Raw genomic sequence first — 25,155 nt, 5'->3', positions numbered from 1 at the left:
ACTTTGTACCAATACATTGGACAGTCCAAAGGTTGGTCCTGAATATGTAGTAGGTACTGAGCATAGGATCGCTAATTGGTGGAATTCAAAGTTTTTAAATAATTAAATAAATTCAGGGTCAACTTTGGACAGTTATTTAATCTGTGATATTCTGGAAACAAAGTGGTGGTGCTGATCATTAGGAAACTGTTGTTAAGTCCCGGGGAGAGGGAGGATGCAAGTTTTAATTCGCACACTGTTGGATTTACTGATCTGAGCCATGCTAAGTCTAGGCTGTGGTATCTCCTGGCTGTGCTAGGTGGAGGTGATCAAATCGTTCAGTTTCTGGAGAGTACCAAGGCTTCATATGTTTAGACATAGAAACATAGAAACATAGAAGATAGGAGCAGGAGTAGGCCATTCGGCCCTTCGAGCCTGCTCCGCCATTCAATGAGATCATGGCTGATCATCCAAATTCAGTACCCTGTCCCTGCCTTCTCCCCATATCCCTTGATCCCTTTAGCCTTAAGAAATATATCCAACTCTTTTTTGAATATATTTAATGAACTGGCCTCCACCGCCCTCTGTGGCAGAGAATTCCACAGGTTCACCACTCTCTGGGTGAAGAAATTCCTCCTCATTTCAGTCCTAAATGGCTTACCCCTTATCCTTAGACTATGACCCCTGGTTCTGGACTCCCCGGCCATCATAAACATCCTTCCTGCATCTAGTCTGTCCAGGCCTGACAGAATTTTATAAGTTTCGATGAGATCCCCTCTCAATCTTCTAAACTCCAGTGAGTATAAGCCCAATCGACACAATCTCTCCTCATACGTCATTCCTGCCATCCCAGGTATCAGCCTGGTGAATCTTCGCTGCACTCCTTCCATGGCAAGAACGTCCTTCCTCAGGTAAGGCGACCAAAACTGCACACAGTACTCAAGGACACTATGGCCGCGATTTTGCCGGCGCTTAGAGTGCGGGTTTGGAGGCAGGTCAGAGGTTAAATTCGATTTGATTGACGGCGGGTTCCAATCCCACTGCCAACCCGCTTCCAAACAGCTTTCCCACGTGTCGGGTCCCCGATTTGCGAATGGACCCGACACCTAGCGGTGGGAAGCGGATTAAAGGCCTGCCTATTAACAGGTACTTGCCAGTAGTTTTCAGCCTGTTTTTGGATTTTGCCGCTTCTGGCTCGGGTTTCCCGACGTCCAGACACCGCACCAGGTCAGTGCGGCGTGTTGTGAGTCTGCTGTTTGTGGAATGATGACAGCTGCAGAAGTGGTGTGAAGAATCCAATGTTGTACGTGGTGAGTTTCAGAGCAAAGAAAATGTTGGGTACTGCATTTTTAAAACTTTTACAGATTTCTTTAACTTACAAGTTTTTAAATCCAACTATGGGGGTGATTTTGCCAATGGGGGCGCGTTGGAGGCGGGACTGCTGCTTGTCAGGTTTTAGTCCCGCCTCCATCGACTTGTGGCCACCCCACGCTATTTTCCCTTGATTGACCTTGTTAAGCCCGTCCAGCGGGCTCAGCAGGCTAATTAAGGGGAAGCCGGTTACAGAGAACGTCAGCGTATGACGTTTCATTGACAGATGAATTGTCACCGTTTGACAGCTCTGTGTTTGGTGAGTCCTTGTGTTCAAGACTCATCAAACCTCTTTCCTGAGCAGAAATTAGATGGTTGTTGCATCGGAGAATGCAGCAGCCATTCTGTCATCTCTGCCGGTGAGATGCGAGACTCTCTGGTTTACCAACTGTTGAAGCCTGCAGGAAGAAACAAAGGTAAGTAAACATGTTCTATCACTTTTCACTCACCTCACATACTTACCCCTCCACACTTGCACCCATCACTCACCTCCACAGTGCACTTTTGCACCCCTCCGACCCCGCAGACCCACTGCTCGCCTCGGTGACCCTGGTGGGGTTTCCCGATATCGGGAACATAAGAACATAAGAACATAAGAAATAGGAGCAGGAGTAGGCCAATTGGCCCCGCGAGCCTGCTCCGCCATTCAATAAGATCATGGCTGATCTGATCCTACCCGCCAATCCACTATGACAGGACTATCTCCTGAATCTAACAGAATTAGACACACGAAACAGGAGCAGGATCAGGCTACACGGCCCCTGGGCCCACTCCGCTACCCACAGGGCCATGACCGATCCGAACCTAGACTCATGTCCAAATTCCTGCCCGCTCCCCGTTGTTGTGTATGTAACCTGTTCCACCTTAAGAGAGCTTAAGCCTGTTCCACCTTAAGAGATGTACTACTTTCTCAGGCTGCTGTAGACGTAATACCGGGGGTGAACACACCGGTATATAAGCACTGTGCAGTAATCTTGTATTCAGTATAGTCCCTACCTCCAACCAGTAAAGACCTGTTTTTATTGTTACTCATTAGTCTGTGTCTTAATTAACTAAATAATTCACAGACTTAACACTGGCAACGAGTCAGGTTCTTACCCTGCGGCAGTTATTCCACGGCGGTTGAAGAGAGGTTTCAAACCTCACCACCCCACTGGAAGCGACAGGCATTAGGACCCTGAAGCCTCCATCAGCTTGTGAACCGGAGTAGAAGACAGGGCTGGGGAAGACAGAGGTACAGGGCGATAGCGATCGGCAGATAAGGGCCGGGCCGCTTTCAAATCGATCGCATCTGCGATAAGGGCGCGAGAGCCGCTTCGAGCGGGAGGCGTTTCAAGCCAGCGATCGCACTCCAGATAAGGGCCGAGAGCCGCTTCGGTCGGGAGCCGCTTCGCGATCAGCGATCGCATAAAAGATAAGGGCCACACTCGGGCTTACAGACAGCGTCGGGGGACGGGTGAAGACCGCCAAACGCGGGAAAACCGCCATCTTGGGAGTGGAGGACGACGACAAAGAGCGGGAAGCCGCCATCTTGTGTAACATAAAATTCCAACAAAATTGTAACAATGCCTAAACACGGGAATATTGGCACCTTTGATAGTGACATCGAGGATTGGGCCATATATGTAGAACGAGTAAAAAATTATTGTAAGGCCAATAAAATTCGTGAGCAAGATAAAGCACTAACATTATTAAATTTAATGGGTGCGAAGACATACGGGCAATTGAAACACCTGTTATCACCAGATGAACCGGCGGATAAGACGTTCGATGAGATTGTTACTGTCCTGAAAGATCATCTAAACCCCACGCCGCTGATGCTAGCGGAACGATTTAAATTTTATGACAGAAGGCAACTACAGAATGAAAGCAATGCTGAATATTTGCTGGAATTGCGTAAATTAGCGAAATATTGTCAATTTGGAACGGGACTGACAGATGCACTACGAGACAAATTTGTGTGTGGTTTATTTAAACAAGATACACAAAAGCGACTGCTCGAGGAGAATGAGCTGACGCTTGAGAAGGCGGTCACTATGGCAGCAGCACACGAAGCCGCAGCGAGAGGCACGGCAGTAATGCAGCTACGGTCACCGGAGCTCAGTGCACACAAATTGGGTGTGAGTTCTGTTAAATGTTATCATTGTGGAAAGACAACGCATGATCAGAACCAGTGTTGGTTTAAAAACCAAGAATGCAGAACATGTGGTAGGCTTCGACATATAGCTAGAGTATGCAGGTCAGGGAAGAAGACCAGCAACAAGAAGTCACCGCAAGGGAAATACGCAAAGGTACACAAGGTGGCCGAACAGGAGTCCGATTCAGACGCTAGCAGTAATGAACTGGCTGGCTTAAGCAGTATTGAACTGGCTAGCTTAAGGGTACTCAACGTTGGTAAGGGTGCAGACCTCCAGACAATTTGGGTTACTCTTCAGATAGAAGGAGTCCAAGTAAAAATGGAATTGGACACTGGATCGGCATTGTCGGTCATGAATAAGAAAGATTACAGAAGGTTATTCCAACATATTCCCCTACAGGATACGGAGATTATATTGACAACCTACACGGGGCAGAGAGTGTACCCCATCGGGACAATAAAGGTTGCAGTGGCCAACAGGGGCGAAGGAAGTCAAATAATGGACTTATATGTGCTACCGGAGGGAGGTCCACCACTACTAGGCCGGGAGTGGTTTAGAAACATAAATATGGACTGGCATTCGCTAAAAGCCATAAAGAGTGAGAACTCGGTGCAGATAATCAGCCCAGACTCTAGAACTGATGATGGTAAGACCAACCCATGTGCAAAAGACAAAGTTTCAGCACAGAATTCCACTGAGCAACAACAACATAGTTTAACAGAGAATTCTGAGTCTGTCAAGTCTACCGATATGCACATTTTTGAGGGACACTGGGCTCGAACTCAACTCCATTTCAAACTACAACAGCAATTAGAACAAATGATTCGCCGTTTTGAGCAAGAGATGAATGAAATAAAAAAGTTCTTTGTTACAGAGTGGGAGAATCTGGAAAGGCAACAGAAGCAACTGATGGAGAAAATGGAGCAGGAGCACACCAACCATCTGCGCGAGGAGGCCGAACGAATCAAAGCTGATTCAGGTTCTGAAGGTGCGTGCCATAATCTGGTGTCAGAAGAGTTAACGGTCAGCCAACTCCTTCATATGCTGAGGGACAAGACTCTGAAATGGGAAAAACTTGAACACGAGCTGCGATCTTCAAAGGAAAAGGGTTCGGAGCTCTCAAAAGTCATTGAGATGGCTGATGTGACGACACAGACTGAAACGACTGCAACAGAGCAGCCATTGGATGCCAAAAGTACGCTGACTCACGTCAATGTAGAACAACAGACCGCTGAAACAGCTGCTCCGGTAGAGGGATTGCATAGTCCGATCAATCAATCTCCAAAGGAAGTTGAAGTATTAAAATCACAAATGAGGTCACTAGTAAACGACTTGCTGAAAGCCCAGAAAAAGCTGGATGCAGAGGTACACATGAAGAAGTCTCTTCAGGAAAGATATCTGGATTTGGAACAAGAGCTGGCTAACGTCCAGCTGGGTATGAAGGAAATAGACGACCCTCTCACTGGTCTAGCTCAGGACGACACCGAATATTACCATGACCTGGTGGACGACACCGAATATTACGATGTCCTGTCCTGCCCAGCTTGTAACTTCGACTCCCAAAGTGCAGAAATCATGGAGGAGCACCAAAAGTCTACGGAACATCGGGAGAAGCTGGCTCTACGACGGAAACAGGAGGAAGAGAAGGAGGAACTGCGCATGCAGCTGGCAGCTGTGGCAGCTGACAATGGAGCCCAGAGAGTCTCCAAGAAGCAGAAAAGGAAAAGTAAAAACAGAAGATGACCCATCTGAACCATTATCACCTCTACCAGATCACACACGTGGTCCCTCCGAACGGAGCCAAATCAGTTCGGAAGTTCAAGCTGTTAAATCCATGAAAGGACTATTGAATGAGTAACGTGAACCGACTACACCACAGAGATTGAATCAGTGAACTGTTTTCCGCAGAGACTGAATCTGTGATATGTTACGTTAAACATGAAGTTATATATGTATATATGTTATTACGTTATGTTAAATGGGGGGATGACTATAAAGCTAAGAAGGGAGGAGTGTTGTGTATGTAACCTGTTCCACCTTAAGAGAGCTTAAGCCTGTTCCACCTTAAGAGATGTACTACTTTCTCAGGCTGCTGTAGACGTAATACCGGGGGTGAACACACCGGTATATAAGCACTGTGCAGTAATCTTGTATTCAGTATAGTCCCTACCTCCAACCAGTAAAGACCTGTTTTTATTGTTACTCATTAGTCTGTGTCTTAATTAACTAAATAATTCACAGACTTAACACCCGTAACCCTTAATTCCCTTTTCTTCTAGGAAACTGTCTATTTCTGTTTTAAATTTATGTAATGATGTAGCTTCGACAGCTTTTTGGGGCAGCATATTCCATGGACCTACCACCCTCTGAGTGAAGTAGTTCCTCCTCATCTCAGTTTTGAAAGAGCAGCCCCTTATTCTAAGACTATGCCCCCTAGTTCTAGTTTCACCCATCATCTGGAACATCCTCCCTGCATCCACCTGATCCAACCCCTTCATAATCTTATATGTTTCAATAAGATCGCCTCTCATTCTTCTGAACTCCAATGAGTAGAGTCCCAATCTACTCAACCTCTCCTCATATGTCCATCCCCTCATCCCCGGGATTAACCGAGTGAACCTTCTTTGTACTGACTCGAGAGCAAGTATGTCCTTTCTTAAGTATGGACACCAAAACTGTATGCAGTATTCCAGGTGCGGTCTCACCAATACCTTGTACAACTGAAGCAATACCTCCCTATTTTTATATTCTATCCCCCTAGCAATGAAAGCCAACATTCCATTGGCCTTCTTAATCACTTGCTGCACCTGCATACTAACCTTTTGAGTTTCGTGCACCAGGACCCCCAGATCCCTTTGTACTTCAGTACTTTCCAGTTTCTTGCCATTAAGATAATAACTTGCTCTACGATTTTTCCTGCCAAAGTGCATAACCTCACACTTTCCTGTATTGTATTCCATCTGCCAAATCTCTGCCCACTTACTTAGCCTGTCTATGTCCCCTTGCAGATTTTTTATGTCCTCCTCACTCACTACTTTCCCTCCCATCTTAGTATCATCTGCAAACTTTGATGTGTTACACTCGGTCCCCTCCTCCAAATCGTTAATATAGATTGTAAAGAGTTGGGGACCCAGCACTGACCCCTACGGAACACCACTGGTTACTGATTGCCAGTCTGAGAATGAACCATTTATTCCAACTCTCTGCCTTCTGTTAGATAGCCAATCCTCTATCCATGCCAGAATATTACCTCCAATCCCGTGATTTTTTATCTTAAGCAATAATCTTTTGTGTGGCACCTTGTCAAATGCCTTTTGGAAGTCTAAATACACTACGTCCACTGGTTCACCTTTATCCACCCTATATGTTACTTCCTCAAAGAACTCCAGCAAATTTGTCAAACATGACTTCCCCTTCATAAAACCATGCTGACTTTGTCTTATTAAATTATGATTATCCAAATGTCCTGTTACTGTCTCCTTAATAATGGACTCCAAAATTTTACCTACCACAGATGTTAGGCTAACCGGTCTATAGTTTCCAGCCTTCTGTCTACTGCCCTTTTTAAATAAGGGTGTTACATTAGCAGTTTTCCAGTCTGCTGGGACCTTTGCTGAGTCCAGGGAGTTTTGGAAAATTATTACCAATGCATCCACAATCCCTACCGCCACTTCCCTCAAGACCCTAGGATGTAAGCCATCAGGTCCAGGTGATTTATCCGCCTTGAGTCCCATTATTTTACCGAGTACCACTTCCTTAGTGATTTTGATCGTGTTTATCTCCTCCCCCCCTATAGCCCCCTGCTTGTCCAGTGTTGGGATATTCTTGGTGTCCTCTACTGTAAAGACTGATACAAAATATTCATTCAGTGTTTTTGCCATCTCCATATTTCCCACCATTAATTTCCCGGTCTCATCCTCTAAGGGACCAACATTTACTTTAGCCACCCTTTTTCTTTTTATATAACTATAAAAACTCTTACTATCTGTCTTTATATTTTTTGCTAATTTACTTTCATAATCTATCTTCCCTTTCTTAATCAATCTTTTTGTTATTTTTTGCTGTCTTTTAAAGTTTTCCCAATCCTCTATCCTCCCACTAGATTTGGCTACCTTATATGCCCTTGTTTTTAGTCGAATACTATCCTTAATTTCTTTACTTAGCCACGGATGGCTGTCTTTTCTTTTACACCCTTTTTTTCTCAGTGGAATATACTTTTTTTGGAAGTTGTAAAATAACTCCTTAAATGTGCACCACTGATCATGTATCGTCTTACCCTTTAATCTATTTTCTCAATCCACTTTACTCAATTCCGCTCTCATACCTTCATAGTCTCCTTTATTCAAGCTTAGCACGCTTGTTTGAGATACAACCTCCTCACCCTCTAATTGAATATGGAATTCAACCATGTTATGGTCACTCATTCCAAGGGGATCCTTTACTAGGACATTTTTAATTAATCCTGTCTCGTTACACAGGACCAGATCTAAGGTTGCTTGCCCCCTGGTCGGTTCAGTTACATACTGCTCAAGAAACCCATCCCTAATACACTCAATGAACTCATCCTCAAGGCAGCCCTGCCCAATTTGATTTGTCCAATTAATATGATAGTTAAAATCCCCCATAATTATAGATGTTCCCTTATTACAAGCCTCAACTATTTCCTGATTGATACTCCGTCCAACCGAGTTGCGACTGTTCGGAGGCCTATAGACTACGCCCACTAGTGTTTTTTTCCCCTTATTATTCCTTATCTCCACCCAAACTGTTTCATTGTCCTGATCTTTTGACCCAATATCATTTCTCTGTATTACAGTGATTCCTTCCTTTATTAACATAGCCACCCCACCTCCCCTTCCTTCCTGCCTGTCCTTCCTGATTGTTAAATAACCTGGTATGTTTAATTCCCAGGCATTGTCACCCTGCAGCCATGTTTCTGTAATGGCCACAAGATCATACCCATATGTAGCTATTTGTGCCTTTAACTCGTCTATTTTGTTACGAATGCTACGTGCATTCAGATAGAGAACTTTCAAATGTGTTTTGTGACACTTATTTCCTGCTTTTGCCCTTTTTATTACTTTACCTTTTACTCCATACCTTCTGCCCCTTCCTGACACGCTCTGGTTTTTAATTTCCCCACTGCTACCTAAGTCTATGACCTTCTCTGTTGTCATTTTTATTATTTGTTCTCTAGGAAGCTCCCCCCGACTAGTTAGTTTAAAGCCCTCTCTACAGCCTCTGCTGGAAAAATGGGGATAATCCTCTTAACCGTCTGTTAACTACCTGTTAACAGGCAGTTAAGTGGCTGTAATCCCCTTCCCGCCTCCAGGAGACGGGACCCGGCACGGGTCGGCTACCCGCCTCCTGGGAAGATGGCACGGAGGCGGGTTGGGGTGGGGGCGGGCTTGGGGTACCCGTAATTAGTTCCTCTCAATAAATTCTAGGCAAGTTATTTTTCTGAGGGAAAGAAATGAGTGTTCCATGTAGGAGACCAACAGGTGGTGTGGAATAGATGTCTGTCATAGAACAGTTGCAGGCTCTGGAATTAGTGGGATTGATGGGCCGATTGATGACACCTTGAGATTTGGCTAAATCAAAACAGAGCTCTTCCAGTCTGTAAACAGTAGAAGAAGCAATCTTAAATGGCAATGTGTTTTATTAGGTGTGTCAAACTGGGGAGGCTATGCTGTAGCCTGTGCTCTGTACATTCTCAACACCTGTACAATCCACGAACGCTACCTACGCAAAGCGGTTGGGTTTCCTAAGACGTCTGAAATGGATGGATGTATCTCGGCACTACCTAGTGTCCGTAAGGTAGGTAACAGTATTTTCTCACCAGGATAGAGGACCATTTCTCTCTATCTCCTTCCTCCAGTGGAGTTGCATGTGATCCTTTTCTAGCCTCTTGCTCCTATCGCCTCTCTCTCTCTTCCCATCGCAGCCTTTTCTTGTCTCTTATTTTATCAATACTACTAAGCTCAATGCTCCTGAGTTTTACTCTCTTGTTCCTTCAGCTCTCCACCTTCCTCTTCCCTGCATTTTCACTGTTTTGAAATCAAGACTCATCACACCATCTCTTCTGGCTTGTTCCTTCTCATGATCTCAAAATTATGGAACTCCTACCCTCTGTTCATTTTAAGAACATTAGAATTAGGAGCAGGAGTAGGCCATACAGCATTTTGAGCCTGCTCCACCATTCAATAAGATCATGGCTGATCTTCGACCTCAACTCCACTTTCCCGCCCCATCCCCACATCCCTTGATTCCCCTAGAGTCCAAAAATCTATCGATCTCAGCCTTGAATATACTCAACGACTCAGCATCCACAGCCCTCTGGGGTAGAGAATTCCAAAGACTCACAACCCTCTGAGCGAAGAAATTTCTCCTCATCTCAGTCCTAAATGGCTGACCCCTTATACTGAGACTGTGACCCCTAGTTCTGGACTCCCCATCCAGGGGAAACAGCCTTTTGGCATCTACCCTGTCAATCTCCCTCAGAATCTTATATGTTTCAATGAGATCATCTCTCATTCTTCTAAACTCCAGAGAGTACAGGCCCAATCTACTCAATCTCTACACATAGGACAACCCTCTCATCCAAGGAACCAATCTAGTGAACCTTCGTTGCACCGCCTCTAAGGAGTATATCCTTCCTTATATATCACCCTCCTCCCAGACCCAAAAGCTTTCAAAGAAGAGATGGGGAGTTCAATCCTGGACCAATATTTCTCAACCAGCATCACTAAAAAAAAGATTATCTGGTCATTATCACATTGCCCTTTGTTTAGGTTTACAGTGCGCGTGTGTGAATGCACGAAGTGTGGTAAATAAGGTTGATGAGCTGTAGGCACAATTAGCCACATGGGAATATGATGTTGTGGCGATAATGGAGACCTAGCTCAAAAAAGGGCAGGATTGGGTTTTAAATATTCCTGGATATAAGGGCCTAGAAATTGGGTTTTGGCTTAGCCAGGGCTTTAGCGCCGGAAATTAGTGCCGGTGCTAAGTCCCCTGCGCGTGCCAAAAATTCAGTGGCGCCGCGCCCAAACGGCTGCCGGCGCCACTGAAGGGTCTTAGCGCCTGGAAAAGGGCGCTAACTGCCGTTTCGCGCCACAATTCCAGCGCTGCGGCACCCGATGCGGTGCGGCAGGCTGGGGAAGTGCAGGCCTCCTCCTTCCGTTAAGAAGGAGCTGCCTGCACCCGGCCGCGGCCCGCGCAAATCTGCTTAAAAATGAGCCCGGCACCTCGGACAAGTGCCGGGCTTGCATCTGTTCCGGGGGGGGTGGGTGGAGAGAAGTCCGGGGAGGGAGCTGCGGGCAGGCGGCCGGCGGGAAAGCGGCCGGCCGCCGCGGGGCCTTTAATGCGCCGGCGCTAACTGCAGTAAGGCACCTCTGACAAAACGCTGGTTGCGGCTGCCACGGGCGAGGCGGCCGCAACTCAATTTCGGAGTTCGGGCGGGTTACCACGGCAACCGGGACGCTGCGCACACCGATGACGTCATCGGTGCCGGCGCAGCGTTACTGGAGCAACGCCGATTTAGGGCCCCAGGGAATTTCACTACTGGCCATAACTCCGGCGCAAGGCCCTCTAGCGCCTCAAATGAGGCGTTAAGGCTACTGAATTTTCAGCCGAAGGTGTTCAGGAAAGATAGGGAAGGAAAGAAAGGAGGTGGGGTGGTAGTATTGGTTAAGGAGAATGCTACAGTGCTGGAGAGAGAGGATGTCCTGGAGGGGTCAAGGACAGAATCTATTTGGTTATAGTTAAGAAATAATAGAAGTGCCATTACACTACTAGGTGTATTCTATAGGCCACCAACTAGTGGGAAAGATATAGAGGAGCAAATTTGCAGGGAAATTACAGAGAGGTGCAAGAACTATAGAGTTGTGATAATGGGCGACTTCAACTGTCCTAATATAGACTGGGATAGTAATAGTGTAAAAGGCAGAGATGGGGACGAATTTCTGAAGTGTGTTCAGGAGAACTTTCTTGATCAGTATGTTTCCGGCCCAACGAGGGAGGAGGCATTGCTGGATCTGGTTCTGGGGAATGAGGTGGGTCAAGTGGAGCAAATGTCAGTAGGGGAACATCTAGGGAACAGTAATCACAGTATCATAAGGTTTGGATTAGCTATGGAAAAGGACAGGGAGCAATCTAGAGTAAAAATACTTAATTGGAGGAAGGCAAATTTTTGTGGGTTGAGAACGGATCTGGCCCGGGTAAATTGGAATCAAAGATTGGCAGACAAAACTGTAATCGAACAATGGGCTGCCTTTCAAGAGGAGATGGTTCGGGTACAGTCGAGGTACATTCCCACGAGGGGGAAAGGTAGGGCAACTAAAGCCAGAGCTCCCTGGATGATGGAAGAGATAAAGCATAAGATGAAGCAGAAAAAGGGGGCATATGACAGATGTCAGGTTGAGAATACATCTGAGAATCAGGCTAAATATAGAAAGTTTAGAGAAGAACTGAAAAAGAAAATAAGAGGGGCAGAGAGAGAGCATGAGAATAGATTGGCAGCTAACATAAAAGGGAATTCAAAAGTCTTCTATAGGCATATTAAATAATAAACGGATAGTAAGAGGAGGGGTGGGGCCGATTAGGGACCAAAAAGGAGACGTACGCATGGAGGCAGAGGGCATGGCTGAGGTACTAAATGAGTACTTTGCATCTGTCTTCACCAAGGAAGAAGATGCTGTCAAAGTCATAGTAAAAGAGGAGGTAGTGGAGATACTGGATGAGATAAGAATTGATAAAGAGGAGCTACTAGAAAGGCTGTCTGAACTTAAAGTTGATAAGTCACCAGGACCGGATGGGATGCATCCTAGGATGCTGAGGGAGGTTAAGGAGGAAATCGTGGAGGTACTCGCCATAATCTTCCAATCCTCCTTAGATACGGGGGTGGTGCCAGAGGACTAGAGAATTGCAAATGTTACACCCTTGTTCAAAAAAGGGTGTAAAGATAAACCCAGCAACTACAGGCCAGTCAGTTTAACCTCGGTAGTGGGAAAGCATTTGGAAATGATAATCAGGGATAAAGTGTGGATTAAAGCCAGCACGGATTTATTAAAGGAAAATCGTGTTCAACTAACTTGATCGAGTTTCTTGATGAGGTAACAGAGAGGGTTGATGAGGGCAATGCAGTTGATGTGGTGAACATAATAGGCTTGCCGGCAAAGTTGAAGCCCATGGAATAAAAGGGACAGTGGCAACATGGATACGAAATTGGCTAAGTGACAGGAAACAGAGAGCAGTGGTGAACGGTTGTTTTTCGGAATGGAGGAAGGTATACAGTGGTGTTCCCCAGGGGTCAGTACTAGGACCACTGCTTTTCTTGATTTATATTTATGACTTGCGAGTACAGGGCACAATTTCAAAATTTGCAGATGACACAAAACTTGGAAGTGTAGTGAACAGTGAGAAGGATAGTGATAGACTTCAAGAAGACATAGACAGGCTGGTGAAATGGGCGGACACATGGCAGATGAAATTTAGCGCAGAAAAGTGTGAAGTGATACATTTTGGTAGGAAGAATGAGGAGAGGCAATATAAACTAAATGGTACAATTCTAAAGCAGGTGCATGAACAGAGAGACCTGGGGGTACATGTGCAATAATCATTAAAGGTGGCAGGGCAGGTTGAGAAAGCTGTTAAAAAAGCATACGGTATTCTGGACTTCATAAATAGAGGCATAGAGTACAAAAGCAAGGAAGTTATGATGAACCTTTATAAAACACTGGTTCGGCCTCAACTGGAGTATTGTGTCCAATTCTGGGCACCACACTTTAGGAACGATGTGAAGGTCTTAGAGAGGGTACAGAAAAGATTTACAAGAATGGTTCCAGGGTTGAGGCACATCAGTTACGTGGACAGACTGGAGAAGCTGGGGCTGTTCTCCTTAGAGCAGAGGGTTGAGAGGAGATTTGATAGACGTGTTCAAAATCATGAGGGGTCTGGACAGAGTAGATAGAGAGAAACTGTTCCTATTGGCGGAAGGGTCGAGAAGCAGAGGGCACAGATTCAAGGTGATTGGCAGAAGAACCAAAGACGGTGTGAGGAAAGTCTTTTTTACGCAGCGAGTGGTTAGGATCTGGAATTCACTGCCTGAAAGGGTGGTGGAGGCAGATTCAATCGTGGCTTTCAAAAGGGAATTGGATAAGTACCTGAAGGAAAAAATTTGTGGGGCTACGGGGAATGGGCCGGGGAGTGGGACTAGCTGAAGTGCTCTTACAGAGAGGCAGCACGGGCTCGAGGGGCCAAATGGCCTCCTGTGCTGTAACCGTTCTATGATTCTAAATTGGCTGACGTGTTTCCTACATTACAACAGTGACTACACTTCAAAAAGTACTTCAGTGGCTGTAAAGTGCTTTGGGACTTTCTGAGGTTGTGAATGGCACTGTAGAAATACAAGTCTGTTGAGATACCACGGCAAACGTGGGAGTCGAGACCAGAGTTGATGGAACACAACTGCTTTAATTTACATCATGGCAAAAACAAGTGCTTAAAAAGCCCGCGCAACCACTTAAATACTCCCCAGACAAGAAGTGCTCCCGGCAGCCTATCCCTACGGGAAACAAGCTGCCGGAGGAAAGGGCCCACGGCTGGGGGCGGCTGCTGCCGGCAGTGCGCCTGCGTAAACTGTCTGTGCCGCCGTGAGCGGATTATGTCCAATGGTGGCATGTCGCCACAGAGCTCCCCCCAGAATCCGCTTAGGAGGAGTAGACGAGTCGTGACGGTGGTCTAATGGTTCTGCCGGAGCGGCTCTGAGTGGCCGCCGGTCTAGTTGGTGAGGCCGGGCGGTTCGCCGCCGGCTGTGCTAGCTTGCTGGCGGGACGGCCTCTAGTTGGAGGTCGGGCCACGGGGACCTGTTCCCCTGGTTCTGTGTGTGCTGGTTTGAGTCGGTCGATGGAGACCGTTTCAACCCTGTCGCCGAGTCGCAGCTTGAAGACCTTGTCCCCGGTTTGTAGTACCTCGTACGGTCCGTCGTACAGGGGTCGCAGGGGTCTGTGGTGTGCGTCGTGTCGCACGAAGACGAAACGTGCCTGCTGTAAGTTTGGCGGGACGTAAGGTGCGAGTTCGCCGTGTCGGTTGACTGGAAGTGGGGCGAACTGTTGAGCGGAAGAGAAAGAGTTGAGCTGCTGCTGTTCGGCCGACCAAGGCGTGGTAGCCTCCGGAAGGAATTCGCCTGGTACACGCAGCGGTTGTCCATAGACTAACTCCGCTGCTGAGGACTGGAGGTCTTCCTTGACCGCGGTACGTAGGCCTAGCAGCACCCACGGTAGGCGGTCAGTCCAGGTACTGTCCTGCAGGCTGGTGCGAAGTGAGGCCTTGAGTGACCTGTGGAAGCGTTCACACAGCCCATTGGCCTGTGGGTGGTACGCCGTGGTTCGGTGGAGCGTCACCCCGAGGTTGCGTGCTGTGGCCGTCCAGAGTTCGGAGGTGAACTGGGTGCCTCTGTCGGAGGTTATGTCGGCCGGTACACCGAATCTCGCGACCCAGGTGTTAATGAACGCCCTGGCGATGTCGGCTGTGGTGGTGGAGGTCAGCGGCACTGCCTCAGGCCAGCGTGTGTAGCGGTCGACCATCGTGAGAAGATAAGTTTGGCCTTGCGATGGCGGCAGAGGACCGACGATGTCGACGTGTACGTGGTCGAAGCGGCGGCTGGGTACCTCGAAGTCTCCCAGGGGTGCTTTTGTGTGCAGCTGCACCTTAGCCCGTTGGCAGGCGAGGCAGGAGTTGGCCCAAGTCCGAACATCTTTGCTAAGGCCGCGCCAGACGAAGCGCTGGGAGAGGAGTTTAACGGATGCGCGGGAACCCGGATGGGAGAGCCTATGGAGCGCGTCGAAGATGCGGCGGCGCCAGGTTGCAGGGACGACCGGCCTGGGTTGGCCGAGTGAGACGTCGCAAGTGACTGCCGTGGCTTCGGGCCCGTGCACGACCTTGGCTAGGCGTAGCCCTGGCAGGCTGGTAGCCGCCGAGAGGAGGTCTGGGTCCGTGAGCTGGGCCGCTGCTAGTTGCGCGCAGTCGGCCGCTAGGTGATTCGTGCAGACGGCAGGACGGGAAAGGCAGTCGGCGACAACGTTGTCTCTACCGGAGACGTGCTGGATGTCCGTGGTAAACTCGGACACGGCCGCGAGCTGGCGTTGCTGCCTAGCGGACCAGGGGTCGGTGTTCTTAGCCATCGCGTATGTGAGCGGCTTGTGGTCCACGTACGCGGTAAAGGGGCGGCCCTCCAGCAGGAACCTGAAATGGCGGACCGACAGGTGGAGCGCGAGGAGCTTGCGGTCGAAAGTAGAGTATTTGACCTCCGGGGGGCGCAGTTGGCGGCTGTAGAAGGCAAGTGGCTGCCACACGCCATTGACCCACTGCTCGAACACGGCTCCGACCGCATGGTCGGAGGCGTCGGTGGTGAGCGCGACCCGGGCATCAGCCCTCGGGTGCGCGAGCAAGGTGGCGTCGGCGAGCGCGTTTTTGGTGGCGTCGGAGGCGCCTGACGTGTCAGCGGTCCAGGCTACGGCCATCTTGCCGGATTTACCTTGGAGGGAATCGTATAGGGGCTTCATGAGGGCTGCAGCTCTGGGGATGAACCTGTTGTAAAAGTTCACCATCCCGAGGAACTCCTGGAGGCCCTTGATGGTTTTAGGGCGGGGGAATTGCTGGACGGCCTGCACCTTGTTGGGCAGGGGGACGGCCCCAACAGGAGTGATGTGGTGGCCGAGAAAATCGATCTCGGCTAGGCCGAATTGGCACTTCGCCGGGCTGAGGATAAGCCCGTGTTGGGCTAAGCGCCCGAACAGGATGCAAAGGTGTTCGAGGTGTTCCTGTTTGGAGGAGCTGGCCACGAGAATGTCGTCTAGATAGACGAATAGAAAGTTCAGGTCCCGGAGGACTGAGTCCATAAGGTGCTGAAAAGCCTGGGCTGCATTCTTGAGGCCGAAGGGCTTCCTCAGGTACTCGAACAGGCCGAATGGGGTGATGACGGCCGTTTTGGGGATGTCCGCGGGGTGTACGGGGACTTGGTGGTAACCGCGCACCAGGTCGACCTTGGAGAAGACGGTTCGTCCGGCCAATCGGGCCGAGAAGTCCTGGATGTGCGGCACCGGGTATCGGTTGGGGGTGGTGGCATCGTTGAGGCGGCGGTAGTCCCCGCAGGGGCGCCAGCCTCCGCCGGGATTGGGGGCGATGTGGAGGGGCAAGGCCCAAGGGCTGCTGGAGCGGCGGATGATGCCGAGTTGCTCCATGGTGGTGAACTCGGCCCGCGCGATTTCCAGCTTGGCCGGGTCGAGTCTGCGGGCGTGGGCAGCGACCGGGGGGGCCGGTGGTGGGGATATAGTGCTCCACACCGTGTTTGGCGGCTTTGGCCGAAAAGGTCGGGTTAGTGAGGGCGGGAAACTCGACTAGTAGTGCCGAGTAGTCGTCCGTGGCTCTGGCGAGGCAGTAGGTCGTCAGGCCGGCCGAACGGGCCGGGGTGACTGCGCCAGGTATGGGGGCCATAGTGTTGATGTCGACGAGGCGGTGCCTCGGAATGTCGACAAGGAGGCCGTGGGCGCGTAGGAAGTCGGCACCGATGAGTGGACAGAGGACCTTGGCTGTGAGGAACTCCCAGTGGTAGCGGCGGCCTGCGAGGTCGAGCGTGACCATGCGGGTGCCGTATGTGCGGATGTCAGAGCCATTGGCTGCAGCCAGCGTAACACCCCGTGCACCGCGTTGGATTTCGAGGGCGGAGGCGGGGGTGATGCTGTGCTGGGCTCCTGTGTCGCACAGGAATCGGCGGTTGGTGCTGTCGTCGATGACGTACAGTAGGGGCCCCTTTTGCCCCGCGGCCATCGTGGGGGCCGGTGCGGGGAGGGGTTTGAAAGTGCACGGTGGCGTGCAGCGTTGGGCCCTAGTGCCAAAACGGGTGTGGTAGTAGCAGTGACCCGGAGTGGAAGGGCGGTCGGGCCTAGTGAGCCGGGGGGACCGCGTGGTCGTTGCCGTGAGGTCGGGCGCGACGTCGCGGGCGGTCTGCGCGGAGAGCAGCCGGTCGGCCTTTTCAGCTATCTCATTCAGGTCCATGGAGCCAGACTCCACAATGAGCGGGTGGATGCTGGCGGGGAGCTGCCAAATGAAAAGCGTGCGAAAGAGGGCGCCGGGTTTTTTGTCGTCCGAGAGGGACAGCATGTGGGAAAGCAGGTCTGATGGTGAAGCGTCACCAAGGCCTGGAAGGTCGAGGAGTTGGCAGTTGCGCTGGTAGGAGGACGCCTGAAATTTTTTAAGGAGCGCAGCCTTCAGATGTTCGTACTTGCCTTCCTCTGGTGGATCCTGCAGCGCTGCCCGAACCTTAGGGACTGTGGCGCAGGTGAGAGAGGCGACGAGGTAGTCGTACTTCGTGGCATCGACTGTAATGCTTCTCAGCCGGAATCTGGACTCGGCTTGAATGAACCAGGCCTCGGCCAGGTTCTCCCAAAAGTCCGGTAGTTTAACCGTGACTGCGTTTGTATCCGCCATGCTAGCTTAGGATTCGTCCTGAGCGTCGGGGTCACCAGTGTTGAGATACCGCGGCAAACATGGGAGTCGAGACCAGAGTTGATGGAACACAACTGCTTTAATTTACATCATGGCAAAAACAAGTGCTTAAAAAGCCCGCGCAACCACTTAAATACTCCCCAGACAGGAAGTGCTCCCGGCAGCCTGTCCCTATGGGAAACAAGCTGCCGGAGGAAAGGGCACACGGCTGGGGGCGGCTGCTGCCGGCAGTGCGCCTGCGTAAACTGTCCGTGCCGCCGTGAGCGGATTATGTCCAATGGTGGCATGTCGCCACAGTCTCTTTTTCTTTTTCTTTCAAACCAATACTTCTTGATTGGTTGTGTTTTCTAATCTATTACCACCTCGATGATGTCCTAGGCTGCAGTGCTAGCCTTTTAGCCCCTAAAAAAAACTCACTTTGTTTTGGAAATGGACGAATCGTGTCAGTCGTTTCCTGTGCATTTTGTTTCCTCCTCGACATTAGGTTTCCTACATCACGCCCTGCTCTCCAGCAAGGTGGGTAAAGCTTACTCCTTTGACCCATCTTTTGGTCACCTGCCCTAATATCTCCTCCTTTGACTTGGTGTCAATTTTTTTGTCTGATTGCGTTTCCGCAACGCACCTTGGGACGTTTTCCTACATTAAAGGCGCTATATAAATGCAAGTTGTCGCTGTAATTGGCCTGTTTCACTATCTCTCGTCAAGAAGGAAAGACTTGCATTTACTTAGCGCCTTATCCTGTCTCTCAGAAGTGTCCCAAAGTGCTTTACGTCCAATAAATTAGTTTGAAGTGCAGTAGCTGTTGTTGGGTAGGCAACTGGCTCAAAGAACACATAGAACATAGGAACAGGAGGAGGCCATTCAGCCCCTCGAGCCTGCACCGCCATTCAATTAGATCACGGCTGATCTGTATCTTAACTCCATTTCCCCGCCTTGGTTCCGTATCCCTTAATACCCTTGCCTAACAAAAATCTATCAATCTTAGTTTTGAAATTTTCAATTGACCCCCTAGCCTCAACAGCTTTTTAGGGTAGAGAGCTCCAGATTACTACTACCCCTTTGTGTGAAGAAGTGTTTCCTGACATCACCCCTGAACGGCCTGGCTCTAATTTTAAGGTTTATGCCCCCTTGTTCTGGACTCCCCCCACCAGAGGAAATAATTTCTCTCCATCTAACCTATCAGCACCTTTAATCATTTTAACCACCTCAGTTAGATCACCCCTTAGCCTTCTATACTCGAGGGAATACAAGCCCAGTCTGTGCAAGCTGCCCTCATAATTTGACCCTTGTAGCCCAGGTATCATTCTGGTGAATCTGAGCTGCACCTCCCCCAAGGCCAATATATCCTTCCTGAGGAGCGGTGCCCGGAACTGAACGCAGTTACTCCAGATGGGGGCTAACCAGAGCTTTGTATAACTGTAACGTAACTTTTACTTTTTGTATTCCAGCCCCCTTGGTATTTTTTGTACCTGTCCACTAGCTTTTGGTGTTAGGAGGAACAGTATAGGTTAACTGACCCTTTTGATTTCTTTTATTCATCTCTTCCCTCAATGAAGTAGTTTCTCCTCAGTTGCTCTGGGTAATATCAGGAAGACATCTTTTGTTTAATTGTAGGGGTGAAGCCACGTCCTACCACCGTGTTGCACAGACCCAGCAGCACACGTGACATAGGAATACATTCTTGCTAACTCAATGCTCCATCCTTTTGTTACACTGAATGTTACACCGAGTTAAATCGAGTTTACAGCACAGAAACCGTCCATTCAGCCCAACTGGTCTATGCTGGCGTTTGTGCGCCACACGACCCTCCTCCCACCCCTCTTCATCAGCATAACTTTCTATTCCTTTCTCTCTCATGTGCTTATCTACCATTTCCTTAAATGCATCTATACTATTTGGCTCAACTCCTCCTTGTGGGAGCGAGTTTCACGTTCTCACCACTCTCTGGGTAAAGAAGTTTCTCCTGAATTCCCTATTGGATTTATTAGTGTCTGGCATATATTTATGGCCTCTAGTTCTGGTCTCCCCCACAAGTGGAAACACCTTCTCTGCCTCTACCCTATCAAATCCCTTCATAATCTTAAAGACTTCTATCAGCTCACCTCTCAGTCTTCTCTTTTCCAGATAAAAGAGCCCCAGCCTGTTCAATCTTTCCTGATGCTTATAACCTCTCAGTTCTGTAGTCAATCTTTTCATCTGTCCTTAGGAAGAAAAGCTGCTGGAGTTGCTGGTGGAACATGGAATACGAAGCGGAAAAACCGGGAATCTGGGAATGGAAGTGGACGGCTTGCTGTTTCATGACACGCACTCAACTATGATCAAACAGCTGTTGGAGATCACCCTAGGACAGGCCCTATCGAACTAGGTCACAATGTGAGCAATAAGGGAACCTTTAATATAGAATTACAATCATTCTTGCCAACCTTTTAACTGAGAAAGTTCTCGTTAGGTTTACACTAACTAATCAATGTAATGATATTTGCACGACAGGTATGTTATAATGCAGTGTTGCATTTATTTTTGATTTATGTAATTTTTTATGGCTGTGTTGTGCTTCTGTTTCACTTCAAGAATTAATACAACAAATGTTTTTTTCTTCCCCACAAAACAGTTTATTCCAGTGTTTGTGTCAGTCATTTCGAAACTGTTCTTTAGATAATTGTGCCCAGTACTGTTCAGGGTTTCATTTTGCCTCAGAAGTCTGACAAATTTAAAGAAGAAGATTGGATAGATAAAGGAAAAGCCTAGGAAATATTGTTGTGACTAGAATATTTTAGGACTTGGATACAATAGTGGGAGATGTTGATTTAGGGAGCTCCTAGTGCTGAAACCATATGCACCTAGGCAAGTTTTATCAAACAAAGGCTGTGAATTTCCTTGGCACTGCTCCCGTTCTACTGCCATAACTTCCATGGACATGTGGTGGAAATCCCGTTTACACACGAAAGTGAGGTTTCCTCCACTCTTCCTGTGAAGTTACAAAGTGGAACAGGAGCACCTCCGAGGAAATTCTCGGCCAAAGTTGTTTTCTTGATGGCTCCACTGTTAGGTTTAACAACTACATCTACAAGCTTGCATTGTTTGATACTTGTCTGATGGGAACCCACAAGTCCATGGGAACACCATCACCTCCAAGTTCCCCTCCAAGTCACACACCATCCCGACTTGGAAATATATCGGCCGTTCCTTCATCGTCACTGGGTCAAAATCCTGGAACTCCCTCCCTAACAGCACTGTAGGAGTACCTTCACCACACGGACTGCAGCGGTTCAAGAAGGCGGCTCACCACCACCTTCTCAAGGGGCAACTAGGGATGGGCAATAAATGCTGGACCTTGCCAGTGACACCCAAATCCTGAGAATGAATAAAAAAAATAAGAAATGACCTTCAGAGCATTTGTAATTTGGTTGACTTTAGATCAGAAGCTGCTGGAGTATCCAAAGTTCATAGCGAGGAAAGAATTTCTTTTGCATTTAACTACGTAGAGAATTCGGAGAGAAGTATGGGTTGACTCTACTTCCCACCTACACACACACACACAAAGAAAAAAGACAAAGAACATCTAAGAGACACCAGCTGTGATTTACATGTAAAAAAAACTCTGGCGGAAGGGCCGAGAACACAGATTTAAGGTGATTGGCAGAAGAACCAAAGGCGACATGAGGAATACCTTTTTACGCAGTGAGTGGTTAGGATCTGGAATGCACTGCCTGAGAGGGTGGTGGAGGCAGATTCAATCGTGGCTTTCAAAAGGGAATTGGATAAGTACCTGAAGGAAAAAAATTTGCAGGGCTACGGGGAAAGGGCGGGGGAGTGGGACTAGATGAAGTGCTCTTGTAGAGAGCCGGCATGGGCTCGACAGGCCGAATGGCTTCCTTCTGTGCTGTAACCATTCTATGATTCAATGACCTAGCCAATTTAAATTAAAAGATCTATAATGTAAAAGTGTTACAATTAGAAACCAGATGCTCTAATACAACCATATTCTTATCTAGCCTCAATTCTTATCTGAAGCTGTAATCCAATTCAAGTTCTCATCAAAAATTCTAATCTGTATCAATCAATCTTTACCAAAAACTCTAATCCAATCCCAAAACTTTACCAAAAGCTCTAATCCAATCCCAGTTCTCATCCTGAAACTCAAATCCAACCCAAATCTATACCAAAAATTATAATCCAACCTCAATTCTTCCTTGCGTGTCAGCTGTGGCTCAGTTGGTGGCAGCACTCTCGTCTCTGAATCAGAAGGTTGTGGGTTCAAGCCCCACACCAGAGACTTGAGCCCATAATCTAGGCTGGCACTCCCAGTGCAGTACTGAGGGAGCGCTGCACTGTCGGAGGCGCCGTCTTTCGGATGAGATGTTAAAACCGAGGTCCCGTCTGTTCTCTCGGGTGGACGTAAAAGATCCCATGGCTGCTATTTCGAAGAAGAGGAAGGGCGTTAACCCTGGTGTTGTGGCCAATATTTATCCCAAAATCACTAAAACAGATTATCACATTGCTGTTTGTGGGAGCTTGTTGTGTGCAAATTGACTGCCATGTTTTCTACATTACAACACTGACTACACTTCAGAAAGTACTTCATTGGCTGTAAAGTGCTTTGGGATGTCCCGTGGTCGTGAAAGGTGCTATATAAATGCAAGTCTTTCTTTGGAGGTCTAATCCAATCCCAGTCTTCACCAGAATCCCTAATCTAAGTCCATTTCTTACTGATAGTTGTAATCCAATCACAATATTTACCAGAAAACTACAGCAATTTTACTTCTTACCCGAAATCCAATTATAAATCTTACTGAAAATGCTAGCTCTTACCCAAAGCTCTAATTCAGAGCTCTATTCTATACCTAAAAATAAAAGGAGCACTTGCTTGTTTACAACACACTGTAAGATGAGGCCATCATTGTTTTCAAAGCTTTTGCGGTGTCCTCAACATGTAAGGTTACTTTAAATCATAACTGGTGATTTGGTCTTCATCTCCACGGTCTCAATTTCTCGTCTCTTCTGGCAGTGAAAGAGATTTCTAACAGGATCCAGGAATCTGGCTAGCCAGCTCTGTGAACTCTGAGATATAAAGCAGTACAAGATGGGGTCGGCCACGCAGTTTAAACTCGTTAGCAGAAGCCCAAAATGGTAAACGTCAAAAATATCTTGAGCGAACTCACAGCTGTGCTCGAATATGGTCCGAATCATCAGGAAAATGTGATAGGGTGCGAAGCAAACCAGCAAAATGATGATTGTCCCAGACACCAATTTTTTTACTCTTAATTTCTGATTTTCGTTAAGCCCACGGACCTTGTGGACAACCGTCAACACTTTGTAGTAAGAGAAGACTAATAATATAAACGGGAGGAAGAACCCAACAGAGAGCCTGTAAATATTTAAATCCCTGTCTAATGGGCGCAGAGGATAATGTTCGAAACACAAGGTGTCATTCTCCTTGTCTTTACTGAGAACCTTGGAGCCTATGAAGAAAGTGCAGATGACTGCCTCCTTGAGCCAGATGATAACACTGATGAGCACTGCAGTCTTCATGGTGTGCAGGGATTTAAAGTTCACAGGGTAGGCCACGGCGAGGAAGCGATTGATGGAGATAAAGCAGAGGAAGCCGATGCTGATGTAGATATTCTGGTAGAGGAGCAGGCCGCTGAACTTGCAGAGTCCCCGGGATAAGATCCAGTCATCGTGTTGCAGCATATACTGAACCCACAAGGGCAAGGAGATGAGGTACAATAGGTCTGAGATGGTCAGGTTGCAGAGGTAGACTCCCAGCTCGTTCCCCTGCCTGATCTGCAGGTAGCTGTGATACAGGGACAGGAGATTAGTCGGGAGGCCGACGATGAAGACCAAGATGTAGACCGTGGGAAACAGGGTCTGGTGGATACCGTGGTCGATAGAACAGTTGGTCATCATTCAACACAATACTGGGACTTTCTCGTCTAATAAATTTTATGATACTTTTCTGTTTAATTCTTCTTCACTGAAACATGTCTCTCTAGAGGAAAAACAGAGAAGTTATGAAACAATATAATTATCGAACATTACAGCACAGAAGGAGGCCATTTGGCCCATCGTGCCACTGAAAGCCCACTGAATGATCCATCCAATCTGTCCTATTCGCCTGCCCTTTCCTCATACCATTTCAATATTTCTTTTTCAAATATTTATGTTTCTGCTAAGGCATTTAAAAACAACCTTCTGTGCTAAAAATTCTCCTAACCTCTCCAGCTATGGTGATTTTTTTCAATATTCATTCTCAAATGTGGGCGTCGCTGGCAAGGCCAGCATTTATTGCCCATCCCTAATTGCCCTCGAGAAGGTGGCGGTTGTAGTGATCAATAGCATGTCATTCTATAGTGGACACTAGGTGGAGCCGTAGAGCTGTATATAGCTGTATGTATAAGACTACACTACCCAGCTATATATTATATTAGGACTACATTACCCATGAGGCTAGGCTACCCACAAGGCAGCAGTCAAGATGGAAGCCTCTACAAGATGCTGTACAAGTCCACATGTGCTCAATAAAAGTGTCTAGCAAAAGCTAGCTGTGTTCATAATAAGAATATCTATTTATAAATGAACATAACACGGTACCAGGGTGGTGAAGATCTGCTGAAAATTGTGAAAAGCAACATGGAGAATTTGAAGCCACCAGAGCGTTTGAATCTCGAGGGAAATATCGACTACGACTGTCTGTGTGGAGTTTGCACATTCTCCCCGTGTTTGCGTGGGTTTTCTCCGGGTGCTCCGGTTTCCTCCCACAGTCCAAAGATGTGCAGGTTAGGTTGATTGGCTATGATAAATTGACCCTTAGTGTTAGGGGGATTAAATACGTGGGGTTACAGGGATAGGGTGGGATATGTGTAGGGGTTACGGGGATCGGGTGGGATATGTGTCGGTGCAGGCTCGATGGGCCGAAATGGCCTCTATCTGCACTGTGGGGCTTCTGTGAATCTGTGATACAATTGGCGGATTTTTAAACAACAATTCGAACTCTACATTGCAGCCACCGGATTCGGTATGAAGCCAGACGCAAGGAAGATAGCATTGCTGCTTACGGTTGCAGGCCCACAGGCGATAGAGGTATTTAATACATTTGTATTTAATCCAGTGGAGAACAGAGAAAAATTAGAAGATGTGCTAAAAAAATTTGATGCACATT

General features: G+C 47.9%; 2 protein-coding genes across 2 annotated transcripts in view; one reads left to right on the top strand and one right to left on the bottom strand.

The window, feature by feature from the left end:
* LOC147081156 (D-glutamate cyclase, mitochondrial-like) overlaps positions 1-20,606 on the top strand; it is a 36,899-nt gene extending 16,293 nt beyond the window's left edge. The window contains exons 8-9 of the mRNA XM_085980930.1: positions 9,154-9,305; positions 20,200-20,606. Of these exons, the coding sequence (XP_085837056.1) occupies positions 9,154-9,305; positions 20,200-20,358 (311 nt within the window). The 3' untranslated portion in view covers positions 20,359-20,606. The remainder of the gene's footprint in view (positions 1-9,153; positions 9,306-20,199) is intronic.
* A 2,286-nt stretch (positions 20,607-22,892) lies between these two features.
* Positions 22,893-24,006, bottom strand: LOC147081155 (G protein-coupled receptor 68-like). The gene has a single exon (XM_085980931.1). It carries the CDS (start codon positions 23,901-23,903, stop codon positions 22,938-22,940), a length of 966 nt encoding a protein of 321 aa, XP_085837057.1. The 5' UTR covers positions 23,904-24,006; the 3' UTR covers positions 22,893-22,937.
* Between the last annotated feature and the right edge of the window lie 1,149 nt (positions 24,007-25,155).

This window comes from Somniosus microcephalus, unplaced genomic scaffold (genome assembly GCF_052327205.1).
Source record: "Somniosus microcephalus isolate GS21.2 unplaced genomic scaffold, FLI_Smic_1.0 scaffold750, whole genome shotgun sequence".
Lineage (NCBI taxonomy): Eukaryota > Metazoa > Chordata > Chondrichthyes > Squaliformes > Somniosidae > Somniosus > Somniosus microcephalus.
The sequence above is the reverse complement of the archived record's forward strand: the minus strand, read 5'-3'. Positions and strand labels throughout refer to the sequence as shown.